The sequence below is a fragment of the Leuresthes tenuis genome, unplaced genomic scaffold, assembly GCF_036924035.1.
Source record: "Leuresthes tenuis unplaced genomic scaffold, fLeuTen1.0.hap1 SCAF_22, whole genome shotgun sequence".
Classification (NCBI taxonomy): Eukaryota; Metazoa; Chordata; class Actinopteri; order Atheriniformes; family Atherinopsidae; genus Leuresthes; species Leuresthes tenuis.
In genome coordinates, this window is record NW_027325376.1 from 8,234,440 (window position 1) to 8,257,161 (window position 22,722).

The window sequence follows — 22,722 nt, forward strand, 5'->3', positions numbered from 1 at the left end:
GTAAATAAACAGAATTAACATGCCGGGAGGGAGATGAGCTTTTGTCAGTTGATATTGTGCAGCTATTTAAAAGAAATACACACTGTCTGGCCAAACAAAGTAAGATCAGCACCCAGATTCAACCAAACAAAGATTTTATGGTCTGGAGTTGCTTTTCTTTGTCAGGTTTCCATTCAGCAAAGTTATGTGCCCCAGAAGTGAGGTCTGACAACCAGAATACACCGAATGACCCGTTTTTCCATCACTTACATCAATTTTTTTTCCCCTTCTCTGATGGAATAATCATTTTTCCAAGATGATAAAGCCAGGATTCATATTGGGCATAAATTGTCACAGAGTGGTTTGGGGAGCATGAGAAATGTTCACATATGGACTGGCCACTACAGAATCCAGGTCTCAACCCCACTGCAAATCTCTGGGATGTGGTGGAGGAAACGTATTCAAGTTAAACGCTCACATCATCAGCACTAGATCTTTGAGAAAAATGAATGTAACTCTGGCTGGAAATGAATATTGTGACCTTGTATAAGGTCTTAAACCATGCCTGGACAAATTTGTACTGTAATACAGTACAAATACAAAATATTAAAGCACCAAGAGTATCTCTATTGGTGAGGCAGAGCACATGTTGATGAGTGCAAGTGCCAATTTCTCTTCACCGTGGACACAGCTTCACAATCTTGCGGTTCATGTCATCTCTGTCACTAATCCATCCATCCATCCATCCATCCATCCATCCATCCATCCATCCATCCATCCATCCATCCATCCATCCACCATCTACCACTTATCCGGGGGTTGGGTCGCGGGGGCAGCAGCTTTAACAGAGAAACCCAGACGTCCCTGTCCCTGGCCACCTCCTCCAACTCTTCCGGAGGGACCCCGAGGCGTTCCCAGGCCAGCCTTCGCCTTCTGGCTCCGTTCCTTCTTCACAACGACGGGTCGGTGCAGAGCCCACAACACTGCAGACGCCGCACCGATCCGCCCGTCAATCTCCCGCTCCATTCGTCCCTCACTCGTGAACAAGACCCCAAGATACTTGAACTCCTCCACTTGGGGGAGGAGGAAGGAATGTCAAGAGGACTTGTTCCAGAGCCTAAGCCGTGCGTCGAGGTGAGTCCAACTATATCTAGCCGGAACTGCTCAGCCTCGCGCACCAGCTCTGGATCCTTCCCCAACAGAGAGGTGACATTCCACGTCCCAAGAGCTCGCTTCAGTAGCCGAGGATCAGACGGCCAAGGCCTCCGCCTTCGGCTGCTACCCAGCTCACATTGCACCCAACCCCCTTGGCCCCTCCCACGAGTGGTGAGTCCATCGGAAGGGGGACCCACGTCATATGCCCGACCGAGCCCCATGGGCACAGGCCCGGCCACCAGGTGCTCGCTGCCGGGCCCCAACCCTGGGCCTGGCTCCAGGGGGAGGCCCGGTGACCCACATCTGGGCAAGGAATGACACCGTCCAAATTCATTTTTCATCATAAGGGGTCTTTTGATGTCACTAATATTGGTCTTTAACCCCACTACAGGGAGGTGTCAAGTAAAATTGCATGACAAAGTGCAACATTGGTCACAAGAGAAACTCACAAGAGAACAAATTCTGTGGGATGAATTATCAAACCAGCGATTGTACCAGTTTTTCCTTTCCATAACTTTTCAAAAGTGTCAATGAGAATTATAAACTAATGCATTCCTTTAGGATCCAGATTTAGATAGAGAGGGTTTTTGGGCTTTGGTGGCATTTTCTATTCTTTCAGATCTCTGATTTATTATCCCTGACAATTTCGCTGCTTTAGAAAAAAACCTAGAATGATGTAGTCATGTTATGTTTCTGAAAAATGTAACAATCTCAGCCAAAGACGACTGGTGTCTTTGGGCCCTTGTGACACATTGAAGGTTTGTGAGGACCTTGTAGGTCATACAAGCGTCTTATCACCAAACCATGCCATTTACTCCAACCCCAAACAGGTGATTAGATTTTTCTAATCATAACCAGTTATTTAATTTCTAAAACCTAGCCAGTAGCTTGGGTGTATAGACATAACTAATAGGAGGGAAACAAAAAACTCATTGTATAAAATAAAAAGTAGCAAAAGTGATGTTTTGGTACCGACTGAACATCGTCACATGTTGGCATTGAACAGGCTGATGGAGCGTGTTTGAAAGCACTGACAATAAGGATACCAGTCTTTCCCCTTTGTGAAGCTTTCGTGCCTTTTAAAGGAAACACTTGAGAATGCTGTTTGCACGATGCTGAAATGTCCGTGTGAGTCACATTTCCCTCCTGTCGTCTGCAAAAGGCACTGATTTCCCCATGGGTTGCTTTTACAGATATGAACAAACAGCTCATTTGGTTGCTTAAGTTACATGACTTGAATATATTCCTGCAGGAGTCAAAGTCAGATCTCGCCATTTAAACTGGGACGTTCAACAGCCACCCCTAACAAGCACTTGTTTGTTGCCCGATTAAGCCGATGCATGTTTTGTGCATATATTCGAGAAACAAAGTAAAACAGCTCCACAAGTTATTTAGATATAAGTGAATGCATTTTCTTGAAAGTGTAACTGGTGACTGGGATATGATTTCTTTATATATTCTAAACTAAGTGATCTGAGCTGAAGTGGAGAAAAAGCAGAAAATATAATTTGACAGAGAGCAAATAATTCTGACAAATATACAGCACACAAGTGAGCATCATAAGCATCTAAAAGAATTTTTTGGGGCATCTAAAGAGCTTATTTCTTCCCCAGCTATTTGCTGTCTTTTCCTGTTTTTTTGTTCAGGGTATGTAGCACACTCTTGAATAGTTTGCAGGATGTTTAACCAAAACAACAAACTAAAACATGCTAAAAAAAACATTCTTCATATCTGAGGGAAAAATACTTTAGTGGGAAGTTTTTTCTGGGTCTGACAGTGTGAGCTTCATTTTCAACACATTGTAATAACATGACAAACACATACCGATGCATGGAGCTTTAATCTATCAGTTGCTCACCCCCCCCTTTCAGCCTTACAACTTCCACTTATTCAACATGAAGGAATGTCCAATTTTATCTGGAAATCAGAGCTCTTAAATTGTGTCACATTCTGCAAAGAGAGGTGGTAAGAAAAGAGGCTCATCCTGGATCTATGGTAGGCAGGATGTTGTAATTATCCCTAACCCCGGTGCAGGCTTCCTCTCTAACTCAAAGCTGTCGTCAGCTCCGTTTAACCATATAAATACCATACTGAGAGTAGTTGGAGGACATGGAATAAAACTACTGTGAATGATTAATGAAAAAGCTGTATGTTGTCAGGAGTTGTGATCTTGCCACTGTATGATAATTTGCTGCAGATTGATGTAATCCAGAAAGATCTTTAAACAGATTAATCGCTTTGAGGATTAAGAACACGTAAAAATGCAACACATCAACAAGTGATAATGAGGAACACCTCATAGCTCAAATCAGAAGCCATGATCAGAAAACAAAACATTACGCACATGGATCTATACGGCAAATAGTGGATATTGAATGACTCGAAATATGATTTGGCACATCATTAATCTCTGTTTTTATCTCTGTTTTAATCTCTTTTTTTTAAAAAAACAACAACTGTCATTTAAGGAGCTCCAAGGACATCCAAATCTAATTTATTTCAGTCTTTTGTACATTTCTATTCTGTGTCTTGTTCATCCGTTCTCTTTCTTTGAGATGCTTTCTTTTCCCCATACTGTAAGTTTATGAGTCTGTTCCTCTGACTAGCCTCTCGTGGTTCTTCAGACAGAAGGGAAAACATGAGAGCATTTTTTTAAAGCAATTTCAACATGGATGACAAACCATTAAACAAAATAAAACAACTTTGTTTCACAAAACAACTTCAGAGAGCCTATTCACATTCCCAGAAATATTGTGTTTTCTTTGTTTAGGAAATAGTTAATTTTTCTGTTTGGCTTTGTTCACGATAATTTGTTGTTTTCTGAAATGTCGTTGAATTTTGGGAAAGGTTGCCGTGTTGTCTGCCTCCACTGATAAGAGGGTAGATGTTCCAGCCCTCGCCTCTACGCACAGAAGTTTATTCACGCAAGACAATGAACCTCAAATTGCTCCCTGTGGCAGATGATAACCTTGTTTGCCAGATGTCATTGGTGTGAATGTTTGTATGAATGAATGAATAAATAAATAGGAAAGTCATAATGAAGAACACTGCAGAACCATTTTGAGCTTAAAAGATTCTGTATGTGCTGACCATGACCCATTTTAGATGAGTATGATGTCACCTCAGGGCAGCAATAGCTGGAGCTTCTCTTCGTTGATTGTAGGTGGGTGGCAGGTTTCACCCTGGACAGTTTGCTAAATAATCACACAAAGGCTGTTCAGACCTGGTATTATCACGTGTTCGGGCGATCCCATCGCAAGTTAAACAGGTGTGCTCACACCTGGCAGTAATGCGTCACAACTGGAGCAGTTAAGCATCTTAAGAGAACACTTGGGATCAGATCCCAGTTACCTGCTGCGTATGATATTAAACGTGTTGCCTATGTCAAACGTAAAGCAACACAAACCGGGCATGCAAAGTCTTCTAATGGTGTTGTACAGTCATACATACATTCAATGAGGTGAACCATATTATTCGGTTATCTTTTATTAATTCATCCTTTTCAGTTGGGGCTGTATGAAGTACTCAGGAGACAGCAGATGACCCAGAGTGTGGAGAATGAGAAACTTTACTGGTGAGGTAAAGCTAAAGATGCACAAATTGAAGCTTTCAAACTCTCTTCGGTTTTCATTTAGAACCAGTCTCTGAAGAAAAGGCTGAAAAATGACATCAGCTCACAGTAAATGGAAACCTTTTTCAGCATGATATATCCAAACGTCAGCGGGTTGTATGAGCCTTTTATTGCACAACCAAACATCCCTTATTCAGTTTGATGCTCCACTTTAAGTTCTGCTTAGTTGCATCAAAACACCGGTGTTCAGAAGCAGAAACATGCACATGTCAGTTGTAAGCACTCTGGGCAGCTTCAGTGAAAATGTGACCAGGGCAGACAGAACATCCTAAGAGCTTCTCTTTGACTTATATGGTAACTTATTGATTTTCTATCAGTTACTCCAATCGGGTGATTAATTCATGCCAGCCATGTGCTTTCAGTTTGGTTACAACTTCACACATCAAGATAGATTCAATACTAATGGCTTGTGATATTAAAATGTTTCAATCTAATTTTGATGCCTGGGATATAATTAGAAAAGGAATTTATGAAATGATATAATCCAAATCTGTAAACATTAAATGCTCTGAGCAGATTGTGTATGTTACCATTGTAATTTGGTCTGGTTAAAAGAGAGATAATACAGTTGTCATAAATATGCTCAGCTCTAAACATTCGGGACGAGGGCTGTTAAAATGCGAGTCCGAAGACCAACATAACAGAGGACAAAGACCTCTGAATGTGGCTTTAACATTCAGATCTACATGCACCCTCAATCAGCTCTGATTGCATTCATAACTATACTTAGTGCTGTCTTAGACACATGCTAGTACCAGGTCTCAACAAGCTCACAGAAATATGCCATTTTTTTTTCTACAGGCAATTTAAAATCACCAGTCAGGAAAACAGGAGCACCAGGAGGAAAACCACATAAGCACACACACAAGGTAGCAGCTTCAATCCACAGAGTGCTCATTTCTTGCTGTGAGGCAGTGGTGTTCCTCATTGCACCACCTTGCTGATAGGTTAGAATCTAACCTGTGATCTAACCATTAGATCACTAAATTATACTACATTTCACAATATTCAGTAGAATCTCCACAAAGCTGAAAAAAATAGCAATATGATCATTTCTGATGACTCACATGGCCACAAAGGAGAGCTGTTCCTTGGTGAGATTGAGAGGGTGATTAGAGACAGAGATGCCATACTGATGTGGATCCTGTCCTGCGGGCAGATTTCCTCTAAGGATGCCGTTGCTGGCCACACTGAGAAAGGACACCATGCCATGCCATGCCTGGTTGTAGAACCACACCTGCCATGGAGGAGACAATCATTTCTAATGAAAACAGCATGTCAACTCTGCAGTAGCTTTAGATGTAATGCATTTGACCTCATTTCAGTTTAACACACTCCATATAGAATACTGCTATGGTCCAAAAGATATGCAAAGCCAACTCTTCTAATCCTAATGATCAGCCATCAGGGACGTATGTCAAATCATTTAGACTGCAAACTTTTATCTTTTGCACGACAAAAGAAACCAAGAAAAAATTATACTACAAGGTATAAACCTCATATTTACGACATTTCCCAAAATGCCGTGAATACTTTAACCTTTACTTTAACCATGTAACGTATTCTCCGGTCAAGTGGGACCATTTTTCTGCTGGGTTAGGTTAAGAACAGACTTGCGTGCCAAAGATAAGAAAGACCATCCAGGATGACATGAGGGGAAGGTGAAAAAGCACCTGTGAAGGTTAGGGGGGGGGGGACCAGTGACTGTGTCACGGGTGATTTGCATTTGTGAAAGTACCACTCATGCAGAGATGTATAGCGGCATTTTAGAGAGACACATGCTACCCATCAGGATGACATTTTTTCCCAGGAGGTAAGTGGTTATTTCAAAAGGACAATTCCAGACCTCATCCGGCATGACTTACAACAGCAGAGCTTTAAGGATACACAGTGTGTGTGATTGACTGGCCTGCCTGCAGTCCAGATCTGACTCCTATTGAAAATGCATGGAACATTATCAGGAGAAGAATCAGAGAAACAATACCAGGGACTGTTGAGCAGCTAAAAATCTAATACTAGACAAAAATTGACTTCTTCAATAAACAGTCTCACTAAACTTCCCACACAGTTTTTCTCATTTTACACTTTATATCTCAGTGCTCTCAGTCTACTTGGTGAGCAAAACTTGGTCTGAGCAGAGGGGTCAAATTATTCTCAAAGAATTTTGTTGGGAACATAGTTAATAAAAGTAATGCAACAGAGCTGGAAAATTGCACTTTTTATTAATTAGATATAGGATGTTACATAACATGCAAGCTGTGGAGTAAAACATTTTTTTTTACACATTCTTTTTTATGCGAGTGATTTTTTTGAGCCTGTGGTTGCTGGGGTGCCAAATAAAATGAATAGATGAAAGAAAGCTGGTGTGAAAGAGGACTCCCCGCTGATAATTCAGTGATAATTAAGAGTGGATGGTATCTGAGTGCCAGCCTAACATAACACTGCATCACAAAGGCACATGTGGAGGGACTGGAGAACACACCCAGACACGACATGCACACGTGTTTTTCTCTACTCTTTGACTTTATCTCAGAAAAGGAAATGATATTTTCTCTACAAACCTTTCAGAATTTAACGTCGCATTAATTCAAGATATTAGTAAAGAGCATAAACTTGTTTCCCAAATACAAAAATATAAGATGTGATTTCTACTTCGGAATCTAGTATGAAAGTGTTATAGAGAGGGGAAAAGACTACTCTCAGAATAAAGTGTTATTGAATAAGTTATATATGTATGGGACATTAGTTTCAACAATATTTTCACATCTAATATAAATTTACACGATAAACAGTTCTGCACATTTGCTCAACGTTTGCCTCTGAGAATTATTAAAGTGAAAAGATGAAGGGAAAACACTAAAGCTGAGAGTTTAAAGAAATTTTATATGACCCACGCTGACCTTTTTTTGGCATTCTCTGAGGCACATGAAAACATTTGTCTTTTAACTACAGACTCAACCATCATTTAATCAATCAAAAAATGTGAAGGCATTTACTTGGTATTACGAGGTTATAGCATCGCAATTCGTGATTGGGTAATTTGCACAAGTAAAAAGAGCTGAAAGGTTTTAAGTTTGTGCTTCACTGCCTCTGTGCCTAGTTTCTCTTAATCATCACAGTTCCTCCCCCAAAATCCAAACCTCACTGGACTAATTTCACCTCCGCTATCATCCCGCTTTAATCCCATTCCATTTGATGAAACAGTACCCAACAATTAATGCAATACCTTGACGTTGTCCCTTGTTCCCAGCTTCTTCAGTAGAGTCTCAGCTTGCTGGAGTGTCTGATCAGTCACATTATCCTAATAAAGATGGGGAAAACAAGGAGAGAAAAAAAAAAAACAGGAGTTGGAGACTTAATTGGATGCACTTGGAAAACCACCACTGCTCTTTGAAATGCAAAACATGCAGCAGAAGGAGACAAGAATTAAGACTTCTGGAGATCATTTGGGAGTACTGGGCCACTTATTTTAAACAGACTTTAGGAAAACAAAAAAGTTCCCCCTTGTTTCCTGGCTACTTTTTCCTCCCCCCCCCCCCCAACATTTCTGTTTTATTAAATAGTGTGAAATAATTCAAATCACGAGAAACAAGAGAGAACATGAAACACAGATTCACAGTTTGAAGTAATTGCTTAATTACCCGATGTAGCAATCAGTAAATCACCAAGTGTTCATTTAAGGACATAAATAAAAACAAGATATTTTTCTGCAACTGTCTTCTACATTTTGTGTTTAGATGAAGAGATGGAAATAGTGGAGGGGTGGGAGACTGGACAGGTTGCATTAAAAGCTGCTCTACTCATGTATCTTGTGAAATGAGCCTTGGGATGAGAGTTTGAGATGACAGGCATACGATTTCCAAAGTGTCATGCTGATACCATGCTGTTCGGCCCAGCTATAAGAGTGCTGAGGACATTACATGTGTGATATAAATGCAAATGGACCTCCTGTTGGACTCCACCCTCATCAGAAAGCAGACGAGGGGAATGGAAAAGGGGGGAGAAAGTAAATGTGGCACAGAGTGAAGAGAGATCTATGGAGGTAAAGTGCAGGCGACATTTCTGAGAGAGGTAGGAGGCAGAAAATATAAGAAGAGAAAAATCAAGTAAGACACCAGAGGAATGAATGAGTGTGCTCAGGTGCAAGTTCTTGTCTGCACTGAAACAGGGAAAATGGAGAGAAATTGACAACAAAAAGGCATTTCCAGCACCTAAGACAGTTATGTAAGGGCAAAGGACTGAGGAGATCATTCCAGATCTGTTCTTTTTTTCTTTTCCATTCAACAGTGCCTCCTCGCCCAGTCCTATAACACACTGAAAATCTCAGAAATGTGAGACTTTGTGCATTCAGAGGCCCATTGCCCTGCTTTAGACCCTGTCTGCTTCCACTGTTTAACAAAATGTTTACACATAATTTCAGTAACACAGCATAAACTCTTCATCCTATTCCATATGAAAATGTCGAAAGATGATTGGGAGAGAACAACCTAATCTATGCTGACTGAAGTATTTGTGTTGAATAACAACCTTTCTGTTCCAAGTCTATTCATACGCAGAGCTGAGTACAAGACTCCCACACTTGTCTGTGATGCATCCGACTGCAAAAAAAAAATCAAGAGAATCTATTTTGCATTTTGTGTTTTCACTTCACTCTGATTTGGATTGTGTGAAGCAGGGAAGAGGAGCTCCAATAAACAGCGTTCCTGAGGATTAGTGGTGGCTGAAAAGAGATGAGAAGTGGGCCAGTGGCTGCCTGTCTAATCCTTGACAAACTCCTTCCTGCTCAAGAACAATGACAAGGCTGCTTTGGCCTCCAGACCCGGTCAGTGCCATGGCTCATGACACGAGAATAAAGCCATTCTGTATCTGGTGACTTTTTTGGCCAAAGTGGTCTGTACAGTTCACTACTCAAAGTGTATGTGTGGCAGTGTATTAATGTTTGTCTGTGTGTATTTAATTGCATTAGAGCCTGCCAGGAAGAAATGATACATTATTAAATTAAAGGATTTTTATTTCGCTTAATTATGCAATTTTTTAGCACTTAGGCTTTCTTGCTGTTACCACTCTCCCTGTGTTTTCCTGCATATACCTCCATCTGGCCCTGCTGGACACAGGAAACGCGATTAAACAGAATTTTCAGAGCCCACATCCCACTTGGCAAAGGTGGCTCGGAGTGCAAAAACCACGCTACTTCCAGTCACCGTCTCATATCACAATGTCTGCCGAGCAGCGGCAGAGAGCGAGACATTTCCCAAGGACAGTGTACCACTTTAATAATAAGGACTTTAGAGCTGGAACAGCTAATGCCCGGCCATTAGGGTTACATCATAGCTGCTGCTCAAATTAAAGTCACATTAGCATCGAGATCTGGGAGACACAGAGGGGCAACATGGTTAGGGATGAGGCCGGAGACGCCTGAGGGCAAAGCAATAGGCTGATCTCACAGCAGTTTGAACGTCTAAAAATTTGAAATGTTAAGTGTGTGTGCAAGACAGGGACTGAGAGGGAGATATGATATGACACAAGGAGGGGACATTCATATGCATGTATATCATAGATATGTGTGTTCTGTAATGAATTTATACACACGAAATTGCATAGAAGATGTCAAACAATGACAGGAAATAAAAGAAAGAAAGAGAAGAGGCCGCTGGACTGAATTGTGTTGAAGATTCAGATTTCTTGATCTATTCAAAGCAATGCATAGACAACTGCAGCCTGTTGCCATGGACACTTCAAAGTGGATTGAAAGAATCTTAACTTTCTTTCTCCATCCTTTTTAATTAATTCTTATTTCCTAATCGTTCTTGTATTCAGTGGGTTCAAAAAGGCCACAACAAATGTGAACATTTGTATCCAAGATATAAAGCTAGCTGAACAAAGAATGCAATTCTCCAATCAGAAATAACACGCTCAAATGACTTGTGGCAAGCTGCAGCCTTGACAGGAGAGCAGCAGATTCTAAAATCTCTCTTTACTCACAGAACTGGTTGTAACATTTGATGTTGGATACACCAAATGTCTTTGTACTGTAAAAATTCCCAATGCTCACGTTTATGCGAAATTATTTATGCATGTGTAAAAAACAAGCTTAAAAACAGTTTTATGAGGTTTTTTGAAGCTATTAGCTATTGAATACCTACAGAAACATCAAAAAGGTTGTGTATCCTGAAGAATACATTTCTTTCTTAAACCTAGAGAGAGGCTTTCAACTGAATTATGAGTCTGAAAGTTGGAAATGACATTTAACTATTAACCAAACAATCGGACAAATCAAAAGTTGGCCAAAGTGTAATTATAACTCTCAGAAATGAGCTTCACGTACATCTGTCCAATTATTCTAAGATGTGCTATTATGACAGATGTGATTTGCTTTTTCCTCCTTAAAAAAAGCCGAAATATTCAGCAATGGTTTGAGTTACACATTCCCTCTCAAAAAATACACACAAACCTGTGGACAAAATTCATTGCAAACATCTGTTACATACCATAGATGAATTGAACAGGTCTTTTAGTTCCCTGAATGCAGCTTCAACTCCTGCCTCCGTCAGACGGACCTGTGAGTTGACCGCTCCAACAGAGATTCCTCCATATCTGCGGTAGCAGGAAAAAGAATAAGCAGAAAAAGAATCAGGCTCAAGTGAAGGGAGAAAGATTTAACTTGTGCCAAGGACACACTATGGTGCAGCACAAAAATCTGGACCCCGGTCCAACCGTTACTCTTTTCATAAAAATCATCAGCTGCCGTTTCAAAAGAATAAGAAGATGTAGACTCAAAGTTACGAGTTGTGGTTTGTCGTCGAGATTATTTCTGTCGTAGAGTTTCAGGCCATCGTTATACTGCTATATCTCAAGCACAGGAAAAATATATAAGGCTGTGAACGCTACGATTGTGTTATGAAAGTTATTACTACCATTACCAAGAGTTTTATATCTCCATTTGTCTTGGCGTGTTAGTGCGTAATCTAGTCTAATATTCAAAAGCAATACAATAAAACAGACAACTTGGGCCATTGTTGCAAATCTCATTTCAAAGCAATTGCTGAAAATGACTCATTTTGTAATATTGTTTGATATTAACCCCCCTTTTTTAATTTATTTATAACCGCTACAGAGGGACAGAAAATGCACGGCTGGAGAGGTAATGACAGAAATGGGTCCAGTCAGTTGGGAGTGAAATCGGAGGATGTTATGTAGTTTGTGTCTCAGTTAACAGGTTACTGGGCCACCCCAGAAATTGACCACTAGATATAAATTTTAAATGACACCGTTATGAGGTCAGCTTGTCTGACATCTTCAGTAATAAGACAAGAAGTGGTCAGTCACTATCCAAAGCTGTTTCTCAAGTTGCAGCCAATGCAGCTTCATTCATCAGCAGGTTTATTATTAGCTGGACGGTCAGTCATCCTGAAAAATGCCAGCTTCATTGTATAAACTCCACATCACACAGTAGATGCGTCATCGCCTATCATCATTACTTCTGTGTTGATCTGAGGTCCAAAATATCAGCCATAAAGCAAATATGGCATTTAGAGTTCAGATGCTTTTCCACCATACTGCAGGATTAAACTAAAACATTTGCCCTCTTTAGGTGCGAGTAGACCCATTAGACAGAGGAGTCTTCAGGACTCTACCCAAACAGAAGGGCCCATGCAGGTCTGGATTGTTTCACACAGCCAGCCGGGTCAAGGTTTGACCCGACTCCTTACTGTACCATGCTGGAGTGGGTCTGAAAAGACCTGACAATGGTCAAATGATGATGCGGGTGCTCGGTGTGTGTCATACAAGAACAGCAGCTACAAAGAAAACTGAGGAGTGCAGAGGCCAGTAGGGGGCCTCAAACAACCTAAGCGGGTGGTGAAACAAAGTTTACTTAGCAGACGCAACAAAAGAACAAACAGAATGCGTCTTGGCTGGCTTTCTGTCAGGGTTCAGGCCAAAGTCTGGCATTTCTCAGGTCTGCACGGATCTGGGCCGCAGTTCTCAAGTAATTTATATGACAGATCAGATTCCAGTATAACAGTAATGGGTCTCAACTAGTCCTAACTTTGGGACTAGTGAAAGCCTTACTCGGAAGATCTGGCAACATGTGTAAGCCTTCCCATTAACCTAAATGATGCAAGGAGTAGCTTACATAGTGGGAGACACATCTTGTGGTTGTGGAAATTATGCTTCTGTGTTTTAGAAGGGTTAAATTATTGGTCTGCATCAAGCAAACAACACAGCTAAACTGGGTTAAGAAATGTTCAAAGGATTAATAAAACCTGGAAGAACAGTGATTTACCTTCATCTTTGAGGAAGGTTTGTCAACAAAAATATTGAATGACTGTGATCAAAAAAATCTATACAGTCTAACAGCGCAAAGCAAGAGCATTTCCACCGGCACAATACTCAAGGTATTGGAACGAAACAGCTGGGGCGCATGAAGAAAACCATTCATCAGAGAGGCTAATCAAAAAAATAAAAGGCTGCAGTTTACTAGGGTCTATAAAGACCCTGAAGCAATGGAAAAAGGTCATGTGGTCTGATGAGTCCATATTGACCTTGTTCCAGAGTGATGGGTGCGTCAGACTGAGAAGAGGGTGGAGGAAGTGCTGCACCCATCATGCCTCCTCTCTAGCATGTCAGCCTGTGCAGACTGAGTTATAATCTTGGGTTGCCTCAGTTGGTCAGGACAATTTTCTGCAACATTGTGCCCAAAAGAATAAGAGGTTAGCCGACTCCCTGAATATACTGAATGACAAGGTTTCTCCAGCAACAGCTTTTTCTTTTATGATGGCACGAGCATATTCCAAATGAATAATGGCAGGATTCAAAGAGAAAGTGTGAAAGACTGGATCAGGGAGCGTGAGACATAATTTCCACACTGGGATTGGCCACCACAGAGTCCAGACTTTTACCAATCAGTACTTAACTGTATGCCTGATTTGAACCTTTCATTGATTTTGTACTTGCTCTGCATAACTAAATACACATGATATACAAAAAATATGCATGCAACATGAAGAAGAACTACAAAGGAAATATGGACACAAATATATAAGCCCTGGAATTATGATTGAACAACCGTCAAAGTGATGCTCGCAATTACTTTCTCTCTCTGTATCAGAGAGTGGCCCAGCAGGACTTGTCAAAAAATGACAACTGCATAATGTGTAATGACGGAAATGACAGCGCAACATGCAGGATGCTGTCGTTTCAATCAAGCTATTCTCAGGTGATCTTCTAAAAATGGATGCACCAACACCCCAGCAGCACTTCAGGTAATAGTTTGGCTGACTGAAAAAAAAATAAAACAACAAATTGGTGGGCAAAGTATCAAAGCAAAGCCAGACATTTACAGTCCCATCCCATGTCTAATGGATAAATAAATTAATTGAAAACAATGAAAGCTGTAATCACAACAATATTACCTTGTTTTACCCGAGTGCTCGAAAGTCTTGACCAGGAAGTCCGTCATGTTTCGTCCAGTTAAATTCAGCAAAGTGTCAGTTGTGTTCTGGGTTCTCTGTTTAAAAGAGCAAAAGCCAGTCAAGTTGGAAAGTTAGCATTTCTTAAATAAATACACCTGAATGGTTAATGACATTTTTCATTTCACTGAGCTGAAATTCACATTTAAACATAGTCAACATGTAACATACAGTAAAAACTGCAGACGTTGTGTCGGCAGCAGTTTCTTCTGGAGTGGTCCGGCTAACCAGTGAAAATAATCTAAATTTCATGCACCCTTATTTGGTTTTAGCTCCTGATGAAAAAAAAAAACGGTCTGTCGAGCTGCTAATGGCAGTACTTTTCCCAAGTTACTTGCCAACTCTGTCTGCAGAGTGTTTTTCTGCTGAAAACGACAGCTGCCTGTTGTTAAAAACAATATTCAAGTGTGCAAAACAATAAAGAGCTGAAGAGTTTCATGATAATCCTCTGTGGGTTTGTCATAAGTGACACCTTTTGCATTATACTCCATCAAGTGCCCCGATGTTTGTAGCTGTAAGAAGCTTTAAATGCAGTATTCAGTTTGTTTTTACGTGTTTCAAAGAAGTGAAAGAGAAACCTTGTGAGAATTGTTAATACAAAACATGCAAAACAGCCTCAGTGCCACTTATTATAGTTCTGAAAACATTTTTTAAAAATTGCATTTCGAGCCTCGCTGTGTCAGACTGTACTGCAAGATCCTGAGCAGAGAGGCTGATCAAAGATCGACTCAAGCAGGAACGGCTGCTCACCCACCCAAAAAATATTCATACAGCTGATGCAAAAATCAATACTTAAGAGGACGAATATGTTACAGGTGGTATCTGTTCAGGCCACTGTGAAACATATTCTCTCACCCCTTATCATAATAGTCAATTAAGCTTAACTATGGGAAGCCTTGCTGAAATCTAGACCCCTGCCAAAACTCGAAGAGCTGTGTCTAATGGCAAAGGACCCTAATTAGATGCCCCTCTGTGGATGAATGGGTACATTCAAACATCCAATTAAGAGAGGGTGCGACACACTGCTATGAATACATTCCACCTCGTGCAGAGGGATACTCAGCATACACACACCACAACCCCAAGCTGCTTTTGCCTTACTTATTTAGAGATAAAACACTAATTATTAAGCAGAGTTATCCTTTATAAAGTGCAATTTAGACACCTGACTGCAACGCAATTTACCAACATACTCCTTAGTTACAAATGGCTTAATGTGTGAGCTTTGGATACACATGGTAGGTTGTTTAATTGCTTTATTCTGTGCAAATTAGCTTTGTACATATAACCAATCTTGCTTTTCAAATACAACACCATTTGAAAAAAGTCGGGTCTTTAAAAAGTTAGTTATGAATAAACAAATGCATAAAAAATACAATTCTAAATTTAAAAAAGAATCGTACAAAAACATGACAAATTGTGAATTTTTTTTATTGTATCACAGCAGTCATGAACCACAAGCACAAAAGTGAAGTAACTGTGTGTGAGGTAATACAAGGAAGAAGAAGAAGAACTCGAAAGAGGAGCAAAATTTTGAAGAGGACAAAAACAAATTTAAATACGGGGAGGAAAATTAAGCGAGAACTAAAATCAGAAGGCAAAGAAGAAACAGGTGGAGAAAGCAGAGGAAGAACAGACCCCATCTGGCTTACGAATCAGAGACGAAGACAGCAACGGCACAGCAACCGTGGCTTATCTCTGAACAAACATGCCTCTCTTTGTAAAAGCCACAGGTACTGAGACACAAACAAAACCAAAAATAAGAGCCTTCACGCTCCACTGTGTTTACAATGAGTTTACACCTTGGCCCACTGTCAGTGTGGGTCTAATTATTTTGGACTTGGTCCATATCCCCAATCAAAAAGACAGAAACGGGAACATTATGTGGCTGTGTAATACCTGGGCCTGCATCTCTTGTTCATTACCTGGAAACGGCTTCAATGTGCTTGGCATTCTGTACAAGGCAACGGTTCTCCAGCTTCTTAGCTGCTGAGGCAAATCAGGGTGAGGGAAATGTAAACTAAGAAGTAATCAAATCTGTTGAATGAGCTGGCGTACTTGAGTGCTGCAGAGATAAGTGGCTGTGCTGTGTTTATATTAATCTCGGTGTGTTCATATTAATCATGCTGTACCTATAAGGTGAAATTGAAGTTTAATCTTGTGCGTGAATAGAAAAGCAAAAGCGGTTTCTTCTTTAACTAAACATGTTTCTTTAAGTTGTACCTGTTTTGCAAGTGGTGAACAGAATAATTGTGCTGACATGCATTTGTCTAGTCATTCAAATCCAGTACAGCATGAGGTGGAAGTGTCAGGAAGCCTGTTGTGTGTTAACGTGTGTGTTTGAGGAGATGCTCTTAAATTCAACACATTTTTTTGTGTTGTGGGATTATGCCCAAAATGATCACATTCCCACAAAAATTTGAAACTAAGCCAAACAGTAGCATTCCATCATAGCTGGGGTAGTGTTTAGAGTCAATGACTTCTCAGTTTTTGTTTTCCAGCATCCTCTGCTTTCTGCAGAGGGCGGCTCTGACCAGGTCGTTTTACCCTAAAACAGATCTGCGCATGCTGTGAGTCAAAGTGACAAATCTACTGAGCCTGGTGGAGAAAGCCCCATTTGCAAGGTTTAGTGAGAATGGACATGTTGTGGAGCTGATCAGCACTTAGCTGGATTTGTCTTTTCAACACAAGACAACACTGCACAAAAGAACAAACACAGCATCAAACACTCTACAGAGCAATATAGAAAACATGACATTTCACAGAAAAAACTTTTTTCAAAGAGTTTCCTGACATGTCCACATGATCTCACGGCAGAGATATCAGCTAATAATTGGGTTACGGTGCAAAACGTGTTTCAATAAAGGCTGAAAAACTATCACCACAAAATGTTCCACTTATATCCCTTCTCAAGGCAGCTCAGGGGATGATGTATAGGTTTTAACATTCACTCAGGTTGTTGCTGCACTTCGCTTTTTCAACTTCTCACTGGTGATTCGTCTCTTTTCTACTTCACAAGCAAATGGTAACTGTGCATGGTTAATAGAAACTAAAATAAATTCTTACTTTCAAATTGAAATATGATTCGCGTTCACACTGAAGTAAAAAAAAAAAACGAATTTCTTTGTGCTAAAACCTTCTCTCTGCTCTTATTATTTAAACTGAAGTAACATGTACATTCGCTGTAAACGGTGCCAAACAATGAGGAAACGTAAGGTAACTGATCTCCTCTGTTACTGAGACAGTTTCTGCTCTCGTCTGCCATCTCACATGTTGTGATATTCATCCATTGCCGTTTGGATAATGTCTCATGGACACTCTCATACACAAAAGAACAGTCTACACAAGATGCCATTTCATGATAGCTACGTTTTGAACAAACACACCCTTTATACTTTTTCTTGTGGCAGGAATGTTTCGCCAGTTTCACCGTTGTGCTTTCTGAAATTTGATGGTTTTTTTCGTTTGTTTTGGTGGGCTTTTCGCATTTATTTTTTTTAATGCTGCTGTGTTTTGCACCTCAGGGTCACCATACAAAAGTTTGAAGACTCATTATTATTTTATTGCACACAATGGATAAGTGACACAAGCAATAATAGTTCTGTCTTGTTGAATGTATATGAGTAAACAACACAAAAGTGCATTAAAGAAGCTTGGGGACACCACTGCCATAATAAATTCAACACTTTCAACATTACAATGCTTCCTGCAAACACTCTGGCTGAAAGACTTTTGTTTAGGCATTTAATCCAACAAGCTAATGTAGGTAACACATAGACGTGTCTTTTATCTCTGCACAAATGGTAAGCTAATGGCCAACTTCAGAAGAGTGATAGATGAGGCCAAGCAGGGTAATTTGCAAGCAAGCTGTAGTTAGGCCATTTTCAAAATGATAAAGACATCAATCGTAATGCGGTGAATGTGTCTGCTTTATCAATTCCCCTGCACACATGACTGCCTATTCATCTGTGAAGGTTAAATATCGTCAGTGAACGAGAGTCGATACTTCAGAATTGATAGCAAGCCTGCCATTACCATGGAAACAATGATTTCACACCATCTCCTGTGGTGCTGTGTCCATTTTTTCCCCCTCTTTCTTATTTTCTGTAGTTACTCAAGGGCATATTCGGAGAATCGACAGGATAAAAGATAAATAAAGGGGAAGAAAAATCTCATGTGAACCAGGTACGCTTTGTCATGATTTATTTAGCTGGGGAGTCTTTCAGGTTTAAGTGAATACATCCTCATGATGTGCTTCACTTCCATGGGTGGTCTACCATGGACTTGGGGCATAGATTAATGCCTCTCTACTATGAACCATGTTGTACAGGTTAGCAATGGAGTAATAACATTATATACAAAAAAATGGTGGACATCCTCGCGCATGTGTGCTTTATGCATTTATTTATGTCACTCACAATGTTTGTTATACCTAACATGCATGTATTTTCTTTCTGCACATATTATATTGGTACTATATTTGACAGCAACACTATACACCTAACAGTAAACTGTGTTGTGACCCATCTTCAACAGTAGAGAGACACCAAAAGTTGGAGAATCAAGTGGAGGGTCTATACTTGACATGGTTTAATGAAAAGTCCACATTTCATCACAAAATCACCCTGTATTGTATTATATCTATCATCTCAATTCACAATATCACAGGAACATGAATCATTTACAGTTTATGATGAAATAGCTTGAGGCCTTACTGGCTCACTGAGTTAGAAAAATGGACCTCTGCCAAATGACTAAAGCATTGTTTAGCAGGGAAGATGATAATGAGGGCAGAAAAGCAACTGTTGAATTCCTTTGGTCCAAAGTGGAGATTTCACTTTGCTAGGTATCATAAACTCAAGTTCCTCAAGATGGTTCCCATGCAAAAATAGGGCTCAGATCAATATATTTTTAGAGCATCTTCTCGAGCAAATAAAGCCAGCAAATACAATCAGATATAGGAATGGCCTTTTAAAAAAAAAAAAAAAAATTCTTATTTATCTATTTTTTATCTATTTATCTATCTACTAGGACTACCAAATGCTTATGGCATGGCAGGATAAACTAGAAACTCAGTCAAGTATCAAAGAAGGAGCATTTTATAAGTTAAGACAGAAAGATTTAGGTCAAGAGGCCCCATAAATGAAACAACACACTGGTGTTCTAAAATTAAATATGGAGAGGGAGAAAGATTAAAAAAGACAGACTGTTATGGCCCAGCAGAATATCAGGTAGAAACAGCGTCCTCACAAGCTATGTGCCAAAACACCAGGGACCAAAAATAGTTTACATAAGGGGAAGTTCTCAAGTTTTACTGCCTCAACAATCACTTTTTACATGAGTCCGGGACAGTTGCTCATTTTAAATGTACCTCAATTGCCTTGTCACAGAAAGAAGCACACAGCAAGGCTCAACAAATAATTATAAATCCATGCAGAGTGTGAAATACCATATTACGTGGTGAGATATGGTGTAAAGGGTAAGTATAGATGGTATGTGGGGACATAAAAGAGTGGAAGAGCAGTTTCTAACTGCATGATTAGATGTCCTGCTTGTTGGAAGTCATGGGCTTTGCAAACTGCCTTCCCTGACAATTCTTTCAGTTGTCCTCCTCTGTCATTTGGGGGGGTTGTGATAGCGGTTATTGGACCTATTTAATTTTATGTGGCAGCATCAGTATTTTATTTTTTTACTTTGTAGATTTCCTCATTTATTCAAAGAGCTGAGGCTGGAAGGAGCCGCCTGCTTTTTAAGTTAAACTTACAAAGACTACATAAATGTGCGACTGACACGTCAAAATTTGAAATTCCTTTTGGAAATCATGGATGCCATGACTAAAGAGTAGAGGAACCCCCCGACTTATGCTCCTATCCAGATGACTTTATCAGGGATGCTCTTGCATATTTCAGCAAGGCAATCCTAAACTGAATGCTGCAGCTGTTACAACAGCTTGACTTTGTAGGAGAAGAGTCCATGCTGGAGCTGGACTGGCCTGCCTGCAGTCCAGACCTTTCACAATCTCAAAAAACATTTAGTGCATCATTTAGTGCAACACAAAATGTGTCATAGGACCTGTTGACGAGCTAGAATCCTACATCAGACAGGAATGCACAACATTCCTCTCCCAAAGATTCAATTGCTTGTTTTTAGTTGTCAGACATTTACAGACTGCTATTAAAAAGTGGTACAAATGGCCCTGTACCAACTTTATTGAGATGTGCTGATGCCATCAAATTCAAGATGAGCCAATATTTTTTATGAAACAGTAAAATGCCTCACTTTGAACATTTGACATGTTGGATTGTGAATGACTTATTGGTTTGAGATCTGCAAGTCACTGCATTCCGTCTCTATTTACATTTTACGTTGGGTTTCAACGTTTTCATAATTGGGGTTGTGATCTAATGAGAACATTAGTTTGATTTAATGTACACACTGTATGTCATCATTAAGTTTGTGCAAAGTCAAAGCTATAAAAAGAAACCCTTCCCCCCCAAATCTTTGTATACAGACCAATTCTAAATTCTAAATCCACCTATATTACGAACAACACTTAATCAGTTGTAATTGCTGTAAGTGTGCCCTGACTTTCTGTTGTATGTGTTGAAGTACAAATGAAAACTGATGTCAGTTCTCTTTAAGTCAAAGAAGATCTAAGACAAGGAAAGAAGGCTGTTATCTAGATCTATGTAAGGACAGCACATATCAAAGTCATATTTTGTTTTATTCTAATGTTCTGAAATAAATATTCTGAGTGTCTGAATGATGTGTACATCAACTGTAAGGGAAACACTAATCAGGCTGTCTTGATCTCTAATTGAGTAATATGTAAATGAGCCGTTTCATGAATTTACTAAGTGCTAAAGATTACTTCTGTAATCTGTTTAACAACCATGCAGACAACATGTATGTAATGTATTTATTTTCAATTCAAAGGTCACTGTTGTGATTGTTCTGCTTCAACTTAATTTACTTAAGTAGTAAATGTGTAAAAATAATTTTTTAACACTATAAACAATAAGTATTGGCCAGGATGATGATGGGCTGACCCCAAGGAGAAACACACTTGGACACAAATATTAACAAACCGACATTTCACACAGTTAGGAGGTTCGGAATCAGCATGCAGATGTTACTGTTTTCCATTCACAAGACACAACCTAGTTTTTCAACATGATTTTTCACACCTACCTGCACAACAGGATTTGCTACCACACCCGCTCACTTTTTAAATCCAGTTATACCATGGCTACCCACCTGCTCACTATCCATTCTGTTTGAGCTACGACTTACTTCCCTGCTGACTTTTGGGAGGCGGCTCTAACTTCTTGGGGGAAAATAAGCAGTACTATCAAGATACTTGGTAGGATTAACAAATTGCTGTCACAAAGAAGGTTGTGTGAGATTGGATGTGTTACCACTAAAAAACAAACGGCAGCGTAATAGTTATCGCATCGTCACACAACGACCCATGTTCACGGGCTCATCAATCAACAACCAGCAAGCTGGATGGAAGAAAGTCCCTGCTACCAGAATTCCAGAGCCCGGCTTGATAATCCCATTATGCCCTATATTCTTTCCCTAAGCTCTTTCTCTTGAACTTGTTCTTAAAAAAAGTCATGGGGTTAAGGAAAGATGAAAGAAGAATATCTTCAGGACTTGGGGAAAGACAACCATGCCTCAGTGACCACACTCAGTGAGATGTCTGCACCACTGAAACTACAGATGTTCAAAAAAATTCTATTCTTTAGATACTACACCGAATAAGATCTGAGAGAAGATGACAGAAATGCTGTCATATTAAGATGATAAAATAAAATATTACTTTATCATCAATAAATTACAAAAAAAGAGGGGAAAAGGGGCAAACCCACCCTTCTATCTTCATGTTTAACTACATGAATCAGAGTTAGCGTGAATGGATGTATATATAATTTGGTTTCTCTTCAAATGTTGCGGCTGCAAAGAACTGCACAAAGGAAGCATCTCTTTTATTTTCACAACAGGCACTCGTATGCTCCTTTTCTATACTAAACAGGATAATAAAGGAAGCACTGGTGCTCCTTTCCTTAATATTACGAGAATCCGGACAGCTCTTATCCTGGCTGCTGCTCAAACACTTGTCATTTAATTCATTAAGGAATCTTTCTTAGAAAAGGAAGATTCCCACTCCAGAAGATGTTAACGATTACAAACCAATCCTAAACAACCAGGACTCTCATATGAACAAAAAAAAAAGTAAGGTTACCTTTAAGACACTCAGATCCAATTCTCTTAAAATGCAGCCACATGCTGCAAAGCCTGTGTAAACAGACAAAGTCATTTCTAATAAAATGGCATGGCAGTGGCACTTCTCCATCTACCCCCTTTCTAAACCTTAGATTTCTCATTATCATTGGGACACCACAGCGCAAATCATTTAGCTCCAAATGAGACACCACTTTCTCTCTGTATCATGATCGCTTCAGTCAGCAGGTGATGGCTGCT

General features: G+C 39.9%; 1 protein-coding gene across 1 annotated transcript in view; it reads right to left on the minus strand.

Moving 5' to 3' along the window:
• LOC140281484 (phospholipid-transporting ATPase ABCA1-like) overlaps positions 1-22,722 on the minus strand; it is a 152,340-nt gene that overhangs the window by 49,921 nt on the left and 79,697 nt on the right. The window contains exons 33-36 of the mRNA XM_072375916.1: positions 14,179-14,273; positions 11,254-11,359; positions 7,992-8,066; positions 5,833-6,002 (exon numbers count right to left, since the gene is read on the minus strand). Of these exons, the coding sequence (XP_072232017.1) occupies positions 5,833-6,002; positions 7,992-8,066; positions 11,254-11,359; positions 14,179-14,273 (446 nt within the window). The remainder of the gene's footprint in view (positions 1-5,832; positions 6,003-7,991; positions 8,067-11,253; positions 11,360-14,178; positions 14,274-22,722) is intronic.